Source organism: Pygoscelis adeliae, unplaced genomic scaffold (assembly GCF_000699105.1).
Source record: "Pygoscelis adeliae isolate BGI_AS28 unplaced genomic scaffold, ASM69910v1 Scaffold317, whole genome shotgun sequence".
NCBI classification, from domain to species: domain Eukaryota; kingdom Metazoa; phylum Chordata; class Aves; order Sphenisciformes; family Spheniscidae; genus Pygoscelis; species Pygoscelis adeliae.
In genome coordinates this window covers 181,573-197,037 of record NW_008825155.1, presented here as the reverse complement: position 1 = coordinate 197,037, position 15,465 = coordinate 181,573, and the positions used below count along the sequence as shown (strand labels likewise).

Sequence of the window (15,465 nt, the reverse complement as noted above, 5' to 3'; positions counted from 1 at the left end):
CGGAAAAGGACCTGGGGGTGTTGGTCGACAGCCGGCTGAACATGAGCCGGCAGTGTGCCCAGGCGGCCAAGAAGGCCAATGGCATCCTGGCCTGTATCAGAAATAGTGTGGCCAGCAGGAGCAGGGAAGTGATCGTGCCCCTGCACTGGTGCGGCCGCCCCTCGAATACTGTGTTCAGTTTTGGGCCCCTCACTACAAGAAGGATGTTGAGATGTTGGAACGTGTCCAGAGAAGGGCAACGAGGCTGGTGAGGGGTCTGGAGAACAAGCCTTATGAGGAGCGGCTGGGGGAGCTGGGGTTGTTTAGCCTGGAGAAAAGGAGGCTGAGGGGAGACCTCATTGCTCTCTACAACTACCTGAAAGGAGGTTGTAGCGAGGTGGGTGTCGGTCTCTTCTCCCAAGTAACCGGCGAAAGGACGAGAGGAACTGGCCTCAAGTTGCGCCAGGGGAGGTTTAGATTGGATGTAAGGAAAAATTTCTTTACTGAAAGAGTAGTTAAACATTGGAACAGGCTGCCCAGGGAAGTGGTTGAGTCCCCATCCCTGGAAGTATTTAAAAGACGGGTAGATGAGGCGCTTAGGGACATGGTTTAGTGGGCATGGTGTTGTTGGGTTGATGGTTGGACTCGATCTTGGAGGTCTCTTCCAACCTTAATGATTCTATGATTCTATATGGGAATATAATTTCTTTCCTGTATTACCTTCCTCCTCTCTGCTGCACAAATGCAACATGATCCAAGCTGCTAGTTATTTTCACTTCGCTGAAACTGGCCTCCTCAGAGCTCTGCATCACTGATGGATATAATGAGCTCACACATGGGAGAAGCTAAAAAGAGTAGCTTCCTTTATGTCCCTGGCCCTTGGCGCAGAGGTCTTGCAGATTATAATGCTCTCTTTGTAACTCTCACCTTTTTGTAACCCAATGCCATTGTATTTTTTTGGTCTCTCCTGAGCTAGGCCGTAAGACCTGTGATCTAATTTAATTACTGTGACCCTCTAGCACACATCTGCTATGGAAGTGTTTTACTCTCTGCTGTGGGGATATTGAATTTGGAAAGTGGGGGCGCTTCTTGTTGCTGCTGCTCTTAAAACATCAAAAGGTGTATATACTGTGGTGTTTCTGTATGTTAGTTCCACTCTAAAGTTTATAGCTGGGTGTAACAGGTGGGATCCTTTCCATTTTTTTTAGGTCAGGTTCACAAATGTGTGGCAAAGAACAGTGGAGAGTTTTGCTGTAAGAAGGGATCGTATTTTATTTTGCTTTTCTTTTGGGCATGTCCGAGTTAGCCTGATTTGAGATTTGTAATAAGCAGTGAGAGCTCATTCTCTGTGTGGATTTCCTTTTAAGAACAGTATCTAGAGAAAGCAGCTGAAAATATATAGAAATGTATAATACTTAAAAAGTGAGTAATTGCAGAGTAAGCAGTGCTGGTACTGGGTTAACTCTCAGCTTCTCCTCAGTGAGGAACACTGCAGTTCCTCAGAAGGAATTGCAGTGGGTTTGGCTTTGGTTTAATAGGGGTATTTCCTGTGTAGATAGATAATTTCTTTAAATGTCCTACTGCAAATGTACCATTTGAAAACTCGTTCATCAAAGAATACATTGTAGCATTTTCTTCTTGTATAAATTTTGCTTTCCTTTAAGAAACTCTTGCCATAGAGGAAAAACTGGTGTTGACCACAGTTCTCCAAAAAAGGAAGCTTGAATGTGTCTTATTTTCTCTGTTGAAGTAGCTAACAGGCACAAAGAGTAAGTATACCTTTGTGAAGGTGTAACAACATACTGTGTGCCAAGAGGTTCATAAGTAACTTTATAGTACCTGTTCTACCTTACAAGAAGTAAGGACAGTCAGGATCCTGTCTTCGTATTGCAACACAGTCATCCCACTTTATGCTAGGCACTGAATAAGTGAGTTAAAGCTCCTGTCTCCTCCTGTATCCTTTTAGGAGTTAGCAATGGATTTCTGGTTGTTAACAGGATGAGATGATGAAGGAAATTTAGTGAGCTGGCACTAATAACACAGGAATAAAATACGGGGTTGTCTTTTTTTTTTTTCATTCCTGTCCATTGAAGTTAAGGTTGATTGGCATCTACCCTACACTAGGCCTTCATTTGTCATCGTAAGCATCCTTTAAACAAAAGTGAAGCTGTGTGAGACTCACGGAGCGCATTTGCTGTTGTTCTGAAGCTGTTTGTATCACCTGTAGCTGTAGAGTTAGGGAACATGTATATGTGCTGTAGCCTGAACATAGTCTCTCCTATAGGTGTTTTAATGTGCTGTCCTTTTTTTCCAGCATGACCCTTCTGGTTGGTTTTGATGGTTCTTATAAAAGAATACTTTGATCCGCTTTTCTCAGTGCCTGCATTTTAATCCCTTTTATCATATCTTCAGTCTTGATCTTCTGACTGATATCACCATGTCCAGTGATGCAAAGCATCTGGATCTGATTTCCCTTAGATTTGACTTGCGGATGCCAGAAGTTTGTAGATTCAAAAGCAACAGACCAAGTTCATAGAAGAAAAGTCATCAGAAGACACTTGATACAAAGCTACTTTGACTTAGGGCTCAGGAACTTCCTGAGAAAGGCTTTTGAAATTGGAAAATTATATAGGGAGGTAGCATACTTGCCCTTTTCACGTATTTTTATCTAGGCTTTCACCATGGGGCTAGAGCCCTTTGGTCTGCCCTGGTATGACCATTCTTAGGACCTTACATTTTTAAGGTTGTTTTTTTGGTTTTTTTTTTTTTAATTGGCTCCTTTTTTGGTGCCCTCTTTTCTTGACTTAGAATATTAATCTCGTCTCTAAGTAAATGACAAAATCTGTAGCCAGAAGCAGAGTTTCAGGTCATCTTACTAAATGAGCATGTTGGCTAAATTGATTAAAGTTGTAGATCTGTTCTCCTTCATTATGAATCTGTTTTCTTTCACCATCACATTTGAAAATTCCAATAGCTCTTCCACTTTCTTTTTCCCTTGAAAATAACATACTGCACTTCCCCCCCCGCCTGCCCCAAACAGCCGCTTTGTTTCCAGTGGCACCATTTAGCTGCCAGACAAAGTTAAAGAAACTAATGGTAGAAGAGAGAGTAAAATAATTGTATACAGCAGCAATTAGGGTGGTTTTCTGCTGAAAGAGCTTCATGGCACTAGAGGCAAAACAAGGCTATTTTTCTAATAAGAGGTCATCTTCCAGACAGAACATAGAGGTGTGGATAGGCACTGTCTGAAAAGAATTCCCAAAGGAAGAAAAAGAGCGTGTCACGGAGGCATGGAGAAGCACTTTCTGTCCTCTTGAGTCTTTCTGAGATCAATTTCTTAATCTTAAATTTCCTCCAATGCAAAATGGCTCAGAGACTTTTTTATGAGTAGTTGAGGCTACACCAACCAGTCAAAAGCATTTTTACATAGATAACAAATTATTGTTTAAAAAAAAATACATATTCTTCTAAAACACTGTGTTTAGGCTAATACAGTATTTTCTACTGTTACTGTATTATAATACAGAACCTGTAAAGTGGTGACAGTCTTGTTACTTTTTTTTTTGTAATTAACTTTTTAATTAAAGTTGGGTTTTTTTATGTGCTAGTATACCCCCTCACATGGAACTGCGTAACTCCTCCGGAACTTAGTTATCTTAGGTCCCGTATGTTAATAGACAAAAACATCAGAAGCAAAATATGGTAGAAGTTCTAACATGTCAGTTGTGATTAATGCAGTTCTCTCTTCAAAAGAAAACTTTTATTAAAGCCTGTCCATATAAATAGGTCTAATGCAACGAGCCAGATTCCCAGTGGATCAATGGTGGAAGCAGACTAAGTGCTAGACCTTTCACCAGCTGTGTGTGAATTAGGTGACATAAGTAAGAGTAATGAGTCAGGAAGTGTCCTGTTTCACAGGTGAAAGGTTTTTTTATTATGTGGAGCAGCCTCAGAAGAGGAGAAACATGACTTAGTAAGCTAATAGTTTTTTGGTTTTTTTTTATCCCTTGTATTCATTACTTAATAAATGTGTAGTAGTAGTCCGAGCTCTTCCAGTACAGCTTTTGGCAGCACCTTCTAGAACTACTTCATTGATCACTTTTTGTTTCTGCCCCACAGTATCATGTGGAAAGCAGCATGAGTTGTAAACGAAAGCCTATTGTATGAAGATGAACTAATTCCATTATAACTTTAAAATAAAAGCAAAGTACCAGATTTTACCTTTTTTTTTTTATGCGCTTCTCCATCTCAAAGAGGAGAGGGGAATACAATTATTTGCCTTGATATTTCAAAACTTGTATTCGCCATATGGAAGTGACATGGTATAAAATGGTGAGTGAGGTCGAAGCCAAGGTTCTGCCACACAGTGACGGTTGTACCAGGCAGTGACGGAAATGCCTCGTGGAGAACGTGAAGCGGTATGATGATGCTGTTTCTTTCTCTTCTCTCTAGGATGGTTTACTTGTACTGCACTATGGCCTGGTAGTATCTCCTCTAACAGTAACTTAACGATTGCTAGAATACCGGAAGGCAAAAGTATCCGAGTCATCAAGCTTCTTCACTGCTGTTTTTCACCAAAGAAGGCCATCGTATCTCCTGTGACAGGAAGCAAGTAAAAGGAACCACCACTAACTGCTGTATGCTTGTAATTTAATGTCTGACTTTACCACTGTAAAAAATTACAGCTTCTGTAAGTACAGCTATAGATGTTGCTATGCTTTGTGTTACAAATTACTGTCTTCAGATTTCACTCAGCTCAGGGAATTTAAATGCTCAGAGTAGCTGCATTTTTTTACTTTCTAAGACCACAAGGTCTCACGGGGTGAACAGCCTTTTTTCCCTCTAAGCTATGAGATATTGCTGACTTTCTAAGTGTCTAGCTAGAACAGTGCTCTCAGGGATGATCTTCAGTGGGCAGTATAATTTATTCTGGGGAGGAGACAGTCATTTGCCTAAAAAAAAAAAGTGTACTGTGATCATCTGTCTTTGGATGTGATTTGAGGAGAGGAAGGGAACTTTAGAAATGCAGACCAAAATGGGTAGAAAATGACACATCATAAGCATTGTTTTTTGAGAAGTAGCATTAAATTTAGTTGTTTTTCTTGAAGAAAAACAATTTTGTTTGCACTGGAAATATATTTGCTGGTAGTTTGGCTTATACCAAATGGTGGATCATGCATCTCTAGTCTTAATGGAGATGAGCTGGCTGTAAGCCGGTTAAACTATGCATGAAAAAAAAAAGTAGCACCTCTTTCTACCTGCTTGCTGTATGTAAAATAATCACTGTCAGCCTGACTCTGCTGTCATGTAAAATCTGTCAACTGACTTGACTGGCAGGAGCATAAATCCTTTCACTTTAGCACATATCTTTCTAGCAGCAGTGAAAATGGTAGCTTTTTCCACTCTTTCTAATGTGTATTAATTAGCGCATTGTAGTGGAGACCAGGGTTGAGTAATGTAATACTCGCCTGTTACTACCAGATTCACAGAGGACATTAGGTAACTTTAATTTTAACGTATTGAATAGTAGGTTTTGTGACAACTGTAATACTTCAAATTCTGTTCGGTTTAAGACTTCCATGGTTTCTTGCACAGCATTACGGACCAGAGCTTTGCGTGTTGTGGTCTTGCTGCATATGAGGTCATCAATGTGGGGATTCATGAAAGCTACCGTTGTGCTCCAGGCTCCCTCCCTTCCCTAGAGTCAGTGAAGGGAAAGGGAGGAGATTCCTTTGTAAGGCGTTTCAGAGCGCCTAAGTTAGCTCAAATGCACTTGCTCGCTGTCAACCTAAGAGGACTGGCATCCTTTGTCTAAAGAAAGCTTTCATGAATCCTTCCTCAGGTCTTTACAATAAACGTTCCGTTTTGTCTGTGAAGATGACACCATAAGAAAAAAGTCTTGTTTGAAGTCATTCTTGTGATGCTTCTAAAAAAATGTAACAAAAACATTTCTAGCTACAAATCCCTATTTTACCTTTAAAGTTTGTATAAAAGTAGTGTTTAAAATGCAGCAGAAAATGAGATTATTTTGTAAACACTTTGTGAGTTGTGTTGATAAGAGATTATATATTGTAACAGTAAAATAAACTTTATTTTAGCCAATTTAAAATTGAGCTCTCGTATTTCCATGCCATGCTCCCTATGTCAGCCTCAAAATTATAGCAGCAGATATTGAAACTGCTTGATATGCTCTGGGGTTATTAGAATGACAAATTTCAATTAGGAGGTTGGATGGTGAAGGGTAGTTTAATACCGGGCTCTCCACTGGAGCTAACTGCAGTATCTTCAGCTGGAGTAACATGGAATTTCTGGGACTCTCATTTTAATGAGGATTTTAGTGAGAAGTAGCTCAGTCAAGATGATTTTTCAACACAGATGCAGGAGAAATAATCCTATGTGGTTACAGAACCCCTTTTTTCCTCAATACGTACATGTTTCTGTCAAAGCCACCTCTAGATTTTTTTCATTCATGTTTATGGCTGTTGTTACCAAGTCCCCTGTGAACCGGATCTTCCTCTGCTGTGGTGATCGTCCTGGTTTTATACAAGGCATCTGGCTCGTATACTTCGTACTGCCACTTCCTGTTTCATTATCGCTCATCGGTTTGTTTTCTATGTATAGCTCTATTCTTAAAAAAAAGCAGTATAGTCACATTTACATTGCAAATTCTCCCCTAATCCAGGCTTGAACCTCATGTCTACAGAAGGTCTCATTTGCAAGGTTTAACAGCTGTACAGAAGCTGATAGTTAATTGAAATTAATGTCATTCTAGGATGCTGCTGACTTGCATAGCCTCGAGATGACTATGTTGCCACTGGCTCTGTTGTCAGTGCCAGTTTCCGGTTGGGTTTTTTTTTGTTTCTTTTTTTAAATAAAAGGGCTTCTGCAATATCTTTAAAGAGAGGTTTTCTGTAGGGTAAATCACATGCCAGCTAAAATGCAGAAGGCCAAGACTTCCTACTTCATTCTTTCAGTGGCTTAATGAGGAGGATTGAAGCTCTGTTGCCTGCGATATTTTGGTATGAATGCTTAGTGACCTCTTATTTCCCATTTGTCCGTTTCTCTCTTTATTTCTTCCTCACCTGCCTTCAGAAAGCATATTCTTAGCTTAGTTTTCCTGGCTGAACATCCTGCTTTCTTTCACCTGAAAGCATTCCCTGAAGGCACTGATGCTTTATCTGCTCTCCAGCTCCTGCAGTACCCCCCTGGGGCTCCGCTTGGCACATCAGCATGCAGCGGGGGTGACCTTTGGCTATTGCCAAGGCTGATCTGTGGGCTGTGCAGTTTCCTGCATAAAGATAATCAGTCTGCTTGCTTTAAAATGTGCCAATCTTCTTTCAACTCTCCTGCTGCTGTGTTATTTCTGTTGGTCTCCTTCTAACCTTGGCTTTCCTCCAGTCACTTTTGGTTCTGATGATAGAAGAGCTTCCGTAACAGGCCATCTATGGGATGGCATCTCTGCCCTCATGGGAGATGAGCCAGCTTCGTGCTCTGGAAGTGAGGGTAGGTGTGCTTGGACTCGTTCGTTATTTTACAGACGCTATTATTGTTTCCTCACTTGATGAAATAATTCTGGTTTTATTTTCTGGTTACCTACTTAGCAATGTCATGGCTAACACAGATCCTAATTAAATACTACTTGTACTGCAGTGTAATTCTGAGTTGCTTTACAGATCTGCTAATTCCCAGCAGGAGGAGATGGTGAGGCCCAGTGCAGAATTAAGCTACAGTCCAGTCACGAGCATTGAGTCATGTTGGTTACATTCTGCCTCTTTTCTTTTGTGTTTAATACAGATTTAGCGTAATAAGAAGACAAGAGACTAGTGAAATGCGCAGCTGAGCTCTCTTTAAATGGAGGGGCACCGCGATGGCAATGTGTAACTATCATTTATGTTCTGAACACCGCTATTGCACCCAGCCTTGATCTGCGTTGCCACCAGACTGTGGCACACATGAGCCCGGAAGAACCCTTAACACTTACTTCCACAGATGTGAAACAACCAATGAGTTTTACTGAAAAATCATTCAAACTTGTCTAATACTAGTCTGTGCTGAATTTCTTTTCAGGGCATCATCAGCCATTTATGTGCAATGATTTATGTTAACTGTCACTAACAAATTAAAATTACATCCCTGGCATTTCTGTTTTCACTTTTCTTCAGTGTGGAGTATCATTATTATGAAATTTATGCTCCTTACAAATGGGGGCGGGGGAGGATTCACTGCAGCAGTTGAGAGAGAGCCTATTAACAGGCATAGGTGTTTTTTATGTATTACATCTCTTTCTTCTGAAGGGAGATGGTCAAGTTGTCCACTTGAATCTTCTAATATGCTGCATGCTCAATAGAGTGCACCAGGTGCCAGCCTGAATGTTTAGGTACTTTAAAACACACTTGTTCTGCTGTGATAGATACTTGCTGAGAGATGGAGAGAATGTTGCAAATGGTGCATTCTCATCACCTTTGCTTTTTATTTGTTTTTTCTACCTCCTTTTTTTTCTGTAACCCTAACTAGTTCAGCACAAAGAGAAGCAGCGATGTGATCATATGTTGAATATTACCCATGTCATCTTTAAGACACCCTTGCTGAACGAGCCAACAGATATTTATATTTGCTGAGGTTTCAGAAGATTGCCGTAGGTACAGGTTTAATCACTGAACAGGTCAAACTTTATTGGTTTTGAGAGATAAATGGTAATCTCATCTGAGGTGAAATGCAATATCGATTGGCTGCCCTGGAGCTGCAAAATTCTTGCTGGAGCTGTATCACCATCTTTACTGGGTTTTGATTTAGTATAGCAACAATACATTTCTGTCAAAGCAGCAGCGATCTGCAAAAGAAATATTTCCCAAAGTGGAAAAGAGAGCTTATATTTTCTAATTGCTTGGTAAAATCGTCTATTTGGAAATGAGATCTTAAAATGTCTGTTTTCTTCCAAGAGAAATGTTGATGGTAGAAAAGTGGGTGGTGTGGACTTGGCAAAGATTGAGAAAAGCAGCGTGTTCCTGGGAGAGCTGCTTTGGAGCTCTTTTCATGTGGTGCTGGGAGGCAACCAGTCGTTCTCAGATACCACGATGCGCTCAGAGCACAGTGCTTGCAGCGTGCTTTTCTGTAGCTTGTGGTGACAGAAGCAGTTATTAAATGATGAACTGTTGTGTCCTTTCTTGCATATACCTGGGACTGAAAGGTAAGAACTCCCCGGGTGAGAAGCCCAACACCCTTCACAAGAACCTGCAATCTCCTTTTTCTTCCTCATGGGACATGGGAAAATATTTCACCTATTGGTGGCAATAAAATAGCTGATTATTTATGTGCCACAACATACAGAACAGGAATGGTGGTGGTCTTCCTCTGTGTGAGCAGGTAAGCTGAACGCAGGGGCACCTGCATTCTCTTTTCAGCTCTGTCCTTGACTTGCTGTATGACCTTGAACAGATTTCTTCACTTCTCAGCTCTGTCCATCTAGTGCAGTAGTTTCTGTAAAGTGCTGTGAATGGAAAACCCCACGCTACTGCTGGGTTTTTGAGGGCAGGCAATTAACAGACTACTAGACTACTGCTGAGATCCCCGTCATGAATGCAGGTATAACAGGACTGGTAACAGTACCTGTTACCAAAGCAACCAAGTGTGTTTCTTCTGAAGACTTTACTTTCACTTGTTTAAAATTTTGCCAAATGATAAACATCTGGGCTGAATTTGTTGTGTTGCAGGTTGTTCCAGCTGCAAGTGGATTTATTCAGTTATATATGGAGAAGTTCAGCCAAAAGGAACAGAAAAAACTCGGTTTTAAGAAACAAGTAGTTGGTGAACAGTTTAAAAAAAAAAAAAAAGATGCTTGTTTCATTCTGGGGTGGGGTTTTTTTTTTTTTTTTTACAACTTTGTCTTTTGGTTGCAAATGAGCCCACAATTAAGTTTGCCTCTGTGTTGAGGCATTCATAACTTTTGCGCTCTGAATGGGTTTTCTGGAGTCTAGTAAGGGAAGCTCAACTTTTTAATCAATTAATGAATTTCACCTATACCCGCTTGCATGAAACTTGGAGGAATTTGGTATCTTTGAGACCGTCAGCTCTCTCAAATGTGGCTGAAGTTAAGCTGATGAGCATAAAAAAAAAAATTATTGGGGAAGGGTCTGGGGGGTAAAGGGGACATGCAGTCCCAGTATAATCCCATCATCCTTGCTTCCTTAAGAATCTAGCCTGAGAATATTTTGGCGTGCTGAAACATTTTGGCTTGCTTCAAGCATTGCCAGCCATTCTTACTCATACAGCTCTCAGGCCTCTTTGCTAGACTAGGAATTTGCTAATGAGGAGCCTTGTGTCTGAGGTTTGGGGTTTTTTTGCATTTCCAGTGAAAATTTACTTAAACTTAACGATGTTCTAAGCCTCAGTGCAAACTGAGTTTTTCAGTCTGACCTCAGCTTTTCCAAATGACATCACCAAACAGCTCGTTCTTACAGACCACACTCGGGTCTGGGCACGTACGCCATCGCGGAGAATGACCATGTGTTGTGTCAGTGCCTGCCCGGGGTGGGGGGAAGCGGGGAGCCTGTGTCTCCTGTGCTCTCCGGGATGCAGGCGGCCAGCAGCTGCCTCTCTGCTGAAAGGCAAAGCAGCTGAGCTGGCCCTGCTGTGATAGGAACGGACTCTGGTGCTTCTGTTGTTTCAGAGCTGATGCTTATGGCACCCCAAGAGTTTTGCTCCCATCTACGAGCAGCACGTGGATGCGTGCCTGGGGCTCTGGAATTGTGCTCTGAAATTTTCTGGGTATTTCCCTTCCATCTAAGCAGGTGTGTCTGTGTTTAGCATGAACACTGCTCCTTCTTTGTGTTACGGTGGTCACAGCTGAGCTCCATCAGGGTGGTCAGTTCCAGGCAGCAGTGTCCTTGGTGGTACATCCTGCTTTAACAAGGATATAATCATTTATCACAGAGTTGCAGGTTCCTCTCTCTTTTAGCTGGGTGAATTGCAGGGTTTTGGATGAAGACCCCTGCACAGGCTGTACTGCCCTGCTGTAGGAGTGCATCTCCCCGTCCCCATAATTGCAGACCCCAGCCCTGCAGCCCTTCTGGCTCAGCTGGAATCTGCTGGGACAGGACAGAGTTGATGAGCATTCTCTCACTGCACTCCATGCAGCGCCCTGTTTGCATGTTACACTGCATTTGCCAAATGATCCTTTTTGCCATATGCCTGCAAAGACTTGCAGGGATGAGCTTACACTGCTCATGCTATTTTGGTATAAACTTTGCTTTAAAGTGTCAGGCCCCACTGATGTGGACGTTTGATCATTCCGATGCATCTGTTCGGCTGCTGGCGTTAGGGCTCTGCGTGGGTCACTCACTTGGGGAAGAAGCTCTTCTCCTTGAGGAGGTCTCTGTGCTTAGAGCTGGCAAGAAGAGAGCTGGATGGATCCAGCCAGAAGTGCTGGAAGAGTTTGCTCTGAATTGCCTGTTGATTCCTTCTTGCTGAATAACAGGGTTCTTTCCCAGTCTGGAAAAGGAGATTTTTTTAAAAGAAAAGGTTTGGCCTTTTTTTTCTTTGGCTGTTTTTTCTTTAGTTTACTCTAATGAATTCCAGCATCCGGACAAGCGTCATTAGCAAAACTTCTCTGTGTGCAGTGACTCTCTCTGTTTCTAAGGAGCTGTACATCTCAGCACAGACCTTTATTGCAGGAACCTCTGGTGGAGCTGAAGGATCCTTGGTTCCATGATCATGATGGGAACAAGGCTCTTCCATCACTGGAGCAGCAGGAGCGTGACCCAGGCCCGCCCCAGCCGACATCCCAGGCTGCATAGACTGTCCCATCTCACCTACATGGCAATGAAACGAGCAGAGTCGGGCAGCCCCAAAGCACAGCTGCACAGTTCACGGGCCAGCATCTCCATCCAGGGGAAAAAAAAAACGCCCAGCCCTGTGGTGGGAGCTCGCACCGCTGCGTGGAGGCTGGAGTTCTCCCCAGCATAAAGATGAAGGCAATGCAGCATCGTGGAGAAATGGCTGCTCTCTGCTTCTTCCCGAGCTGATGGCACAGTCGGTGTCCACAGCTGCCTTTTATCTGAGAGGTCGAGGTTCTGCAGAGGTATAAATCTTTAAGCATCTGCAGTGTGACTCACTCCTTTCCTCTGGCAGCCTTGGTGTTTAACCCAGTAAGAAAGATGGGACCACAAAGGAGGATTTATTGCATTGTTCCACCTTAGTGCTTTGCTGGAGAAGCCTCCTGGTGCATATAAGCTGGCAGGTGAAAGGAGTCACCCTGAAGAAAAGACAGCAATAGAAAAGGAGGCCTGGATGGAGATAGCTGGAGGTCAGTGTTGGTAACATGCTGAGCCAGGCTCATCCCTCTCTGCTGTCTTCATTCTCCTCCTAAAGACAAGGAGAGTGAGGGCATGGGTCTCCCTTAGGGTAAGAAGTGAAGGCACAAGCCCTCCTGGCCACACGTCACCACACGTTCAGTGGGGAGCTCTGCCCTCTTGCCCAACGGCGGCAGCCACCTGGGGGGGGCCACAGGAGTTGAGCAGATGGGGCTCGGCACACCTCAGTTGGGCATTAGGCAGTCCCTTCTCTGATTCTGCAGCTGAAACGTGAGTGCCGGGAAATGGCCAGAGCAAGCTGTCCCCAGGGGCTGTGTCTGCATTGGGACACCAGGGCCCTTGGCTGCCTTCTCCATGTCTGCCTGTGGGGTCACTGCTCTCCTGCATCCAGGTGCATTTGGGCAAGTGCTGCTGGGAGAGACTGGGACAGAGGACGAATCTCCTGCGAAGTCTCCCTCGTGGGACTAGACTTTCTGAGATGGGACTTAGCAAAGGGCCACTAGAGACTTGCGGGATGGGGTTTGAAAGGGTTGGGTTTTCTGGGTTTCATGGTCAGCAGCTCTCCCTGCTCCCCCTGGCTCTGCACTTGCAGAGGATGTCACTGGAGGACCAGCTCTCTTCCATGGTTGCCGCAGCACAGGCGTTGCAGCCAGAGGCTGGACATGAGTATCTGGGAGCCTGCCGCTGGTTTCCCAGTCAGGCTCTGTCCTGCAGGAAAGCAGCATGTCCCCCTCCTGCAAGGGCTCTCGCTCACCCTCAGTCCTGGGAGAGCACTTGTAGGGTTGGTCACTTGCTGCTATCAGGGTTATTGAAGCTTGGCAGCTCAGACCCTGTAAGATCACAGGGACAGAGCCCAGCAGTGGGGCTGTCAAAACCATAATGTAATCTAAACTCAAGCCTGGTCCTTTCTGGTGTATCCTAAATGCCCATGTCCTTTCCCTGCCTGCTGCCCCCCTCCCGTTACTGGAGCTTAACACCATGAGACAGCGCCAAAATGCTGCAGAGCTCCAAAAACGCAGGAAATCTCTGAAGCCAGCCCTTGCAAAGAGCTAATTCTGGTCAGAAGCCAGTTTCCAAAACAGCACTTCATCCTCCCCCGGACTCCTTTGTCCTCCTCCATGACTGCAGCCCCTCTGCATCGGTATCACTGAAGTAAAATTCCCAGCTTTGTTGCTAGCACCCAGCCAGTTGAGCAAGCGGGAATCTCAACGGAGGCTTGTGCCGGGAGTAAAGGACAGGTCAGGCTGCTTGTACTCAAGGGGCAGAAAGAAAGCAGCGCTGGAGGGTATTTGAGGTTCAGAATATATTACATTAGCTGCACGGTCACATCTGCCTTTTATTACCCCTATGGGTTGGGAGAAATGCTGTGTGTTTGCATTTCCTAACTGACAGCTGAGTGGGAGGTGTTGGGAGGTCAGTCCTTGCTTTATGTGCTAGTGGTCTGGCCTTAATTCTGCAGGTGCTGTGTGCCACCCCTGCCCCAGCTCTGCCTGGGCACCCCAAGTTGCTCCATACTGTTTTGCAGGGGGCTGCTGGTCCTGGTGGGATGTGCTGCCCCAGCGATGCCCTGAACCCCCTCCCCTGCCTCCAAAAGGTGCCCTTTGCTTCGCCCACCCGTGGGGCTGCGTCACCCCACGGTGAGTGGCCTCGCCAGGGCGTCATCCTCGAGGTTATCAGCGTGGCAGGGTCAAGGGAAGTGGCCGCGCTGCTCCTGGCCTGCAGTGGTAGCGGAGGAGCCTGTGACTGTCACACCGTGCCCCTGGGGCTCTGGGGCGCAGATTGCCATGACGTGGCGTGACAAGGCAGGAACAGGAAGGCAGGAGGATGGCATGCTGCCGGCAGGGCCACCCAGCGGGGAGCCTGCCCATGCTCTTTCTGTGCCTCGCTGCCGTCCCGTCTGCCCCTCTACAGGCACATCTCAGGCAGAGCATGGGCATCTTCTGAATATAAGCCAGCGCTGGTCACGCCAGCTCTGTGGGCACCTTTGGCTGCTGGGTTTTCTTGGGAGGTGAGTGCACCCTCACTTCTTCCATCTGCTATTGTGTAAATCGCTTTATCTTCGCTTGTGAAGGCAAACAAATAGGCTATTTTTAACCCCTGAGCAGGCAGGCAGGGTGGAGGAGAAATGGCAGGTATCTTGGGACTGAACTGTCAGGGGTGTGATGCAAATCAAAGCCTCAGAGTCCGTTTTCTGGGCAAATGAGGGTGCGCTCGGCCATGGGAGACCTTGTTCCTTTGGCCAGCCGGCCATGAACTCTTCTACCAAGCAGGGCCACTGTGACAGGCACTTGGGGGTGAGACCCAGACATGCTCCACTGCCATTGGTGAGACCAGCCTTGCCTTGCAGCCCAGCAGCAGAGTTTGGCAGCTGCACCCCAACACCAAGCTCTTTGCAGGGGACCGGAGGGACTGCTGGGGACAGGACTGAACCAGCTGCGGGCCAGACACCGCGGTATGTTCCCGAGGCAAAGCAGCAGCAAAGAAGACAAAACAGCTCGGTTTGATCCACATAACTATTCCTTCCTTTTTAATTATTAACTTGTGCCTTACAATAGAAGAGGAGTGTGAGCAAACGATTTGCTGGTTCCAGGAACTACTCTGGCACCACCGCGAGGGCAGTAAGATCTCGTGATGATAACCTTGCCAGGGCACTGACACGCAACACACGCACACGCGGAGTCTCCGGCTATTGCAAAAGCGATCGCTGGCGATTTTAAGGCATTGAAGGAAACCTATGGTTGTAAATCCTATATCAAATTTGGCACATGTTGGAACAGTTAGACCAAAGACGAGGATGCTTTGCAGGCTGGTGTTCAGGAGTCCTGCAGCTTCCCAGCACCAGCTGGGGCACGATGCTAATGTGAGCACGGGGCTTTCATGTGACGACTGTGCAGCTGAACAAGGGGCCCTGCAGACACGGACATTTCAGAGCCAACGACACCAGACAAGGTGCTGCACCCACAGCGTGGTGGTGTCTTCACCTCCGATGCACTGGTTCCCTGCCCTATGCCTGCTGCTAGCAAACCCCGCGTGCCTGGCTGGACTAATGCTGCCAAAAACCAGACAAGAGTTGTCAGGACAAAAAAAAAAAAAACAACAACATTCCTTATAGCTTAAAACATAAGTGGCTCATAGACCAGACGTCAGGTGTGGTTACAGTCCAGTATGGCTATTTCTG

The 15,465-nt window shown here is 45.1% G+C and overlaps 1 protein-coding gene across 1 annotated transcript in view; it reads left to right on the top strand.

The window, feature by feature from the left end:
• The window catches only part of PCGF6 (polycomb group ring finger 6), a 32,237-nt gene extending 26,158 nt beyond the window's left edge, over window positions 1-6,079 (top strand). The window contains exon 9 of the mRNA XM_009328434.1: window positions 4,432-6,079. Coding sequence (XP_009326709.1) covers window positions 4,432-4,488 — 57 coding nt within the window. The 3' untranslated portion in view covers window positions 4,489-6,079. The remainder of the gene's footprint in view (window positions 1-4,431) is intronic.
• The last annotated feature ends 9,386 nt before the right edge of the window (window positions 6,080-15,465 follow it).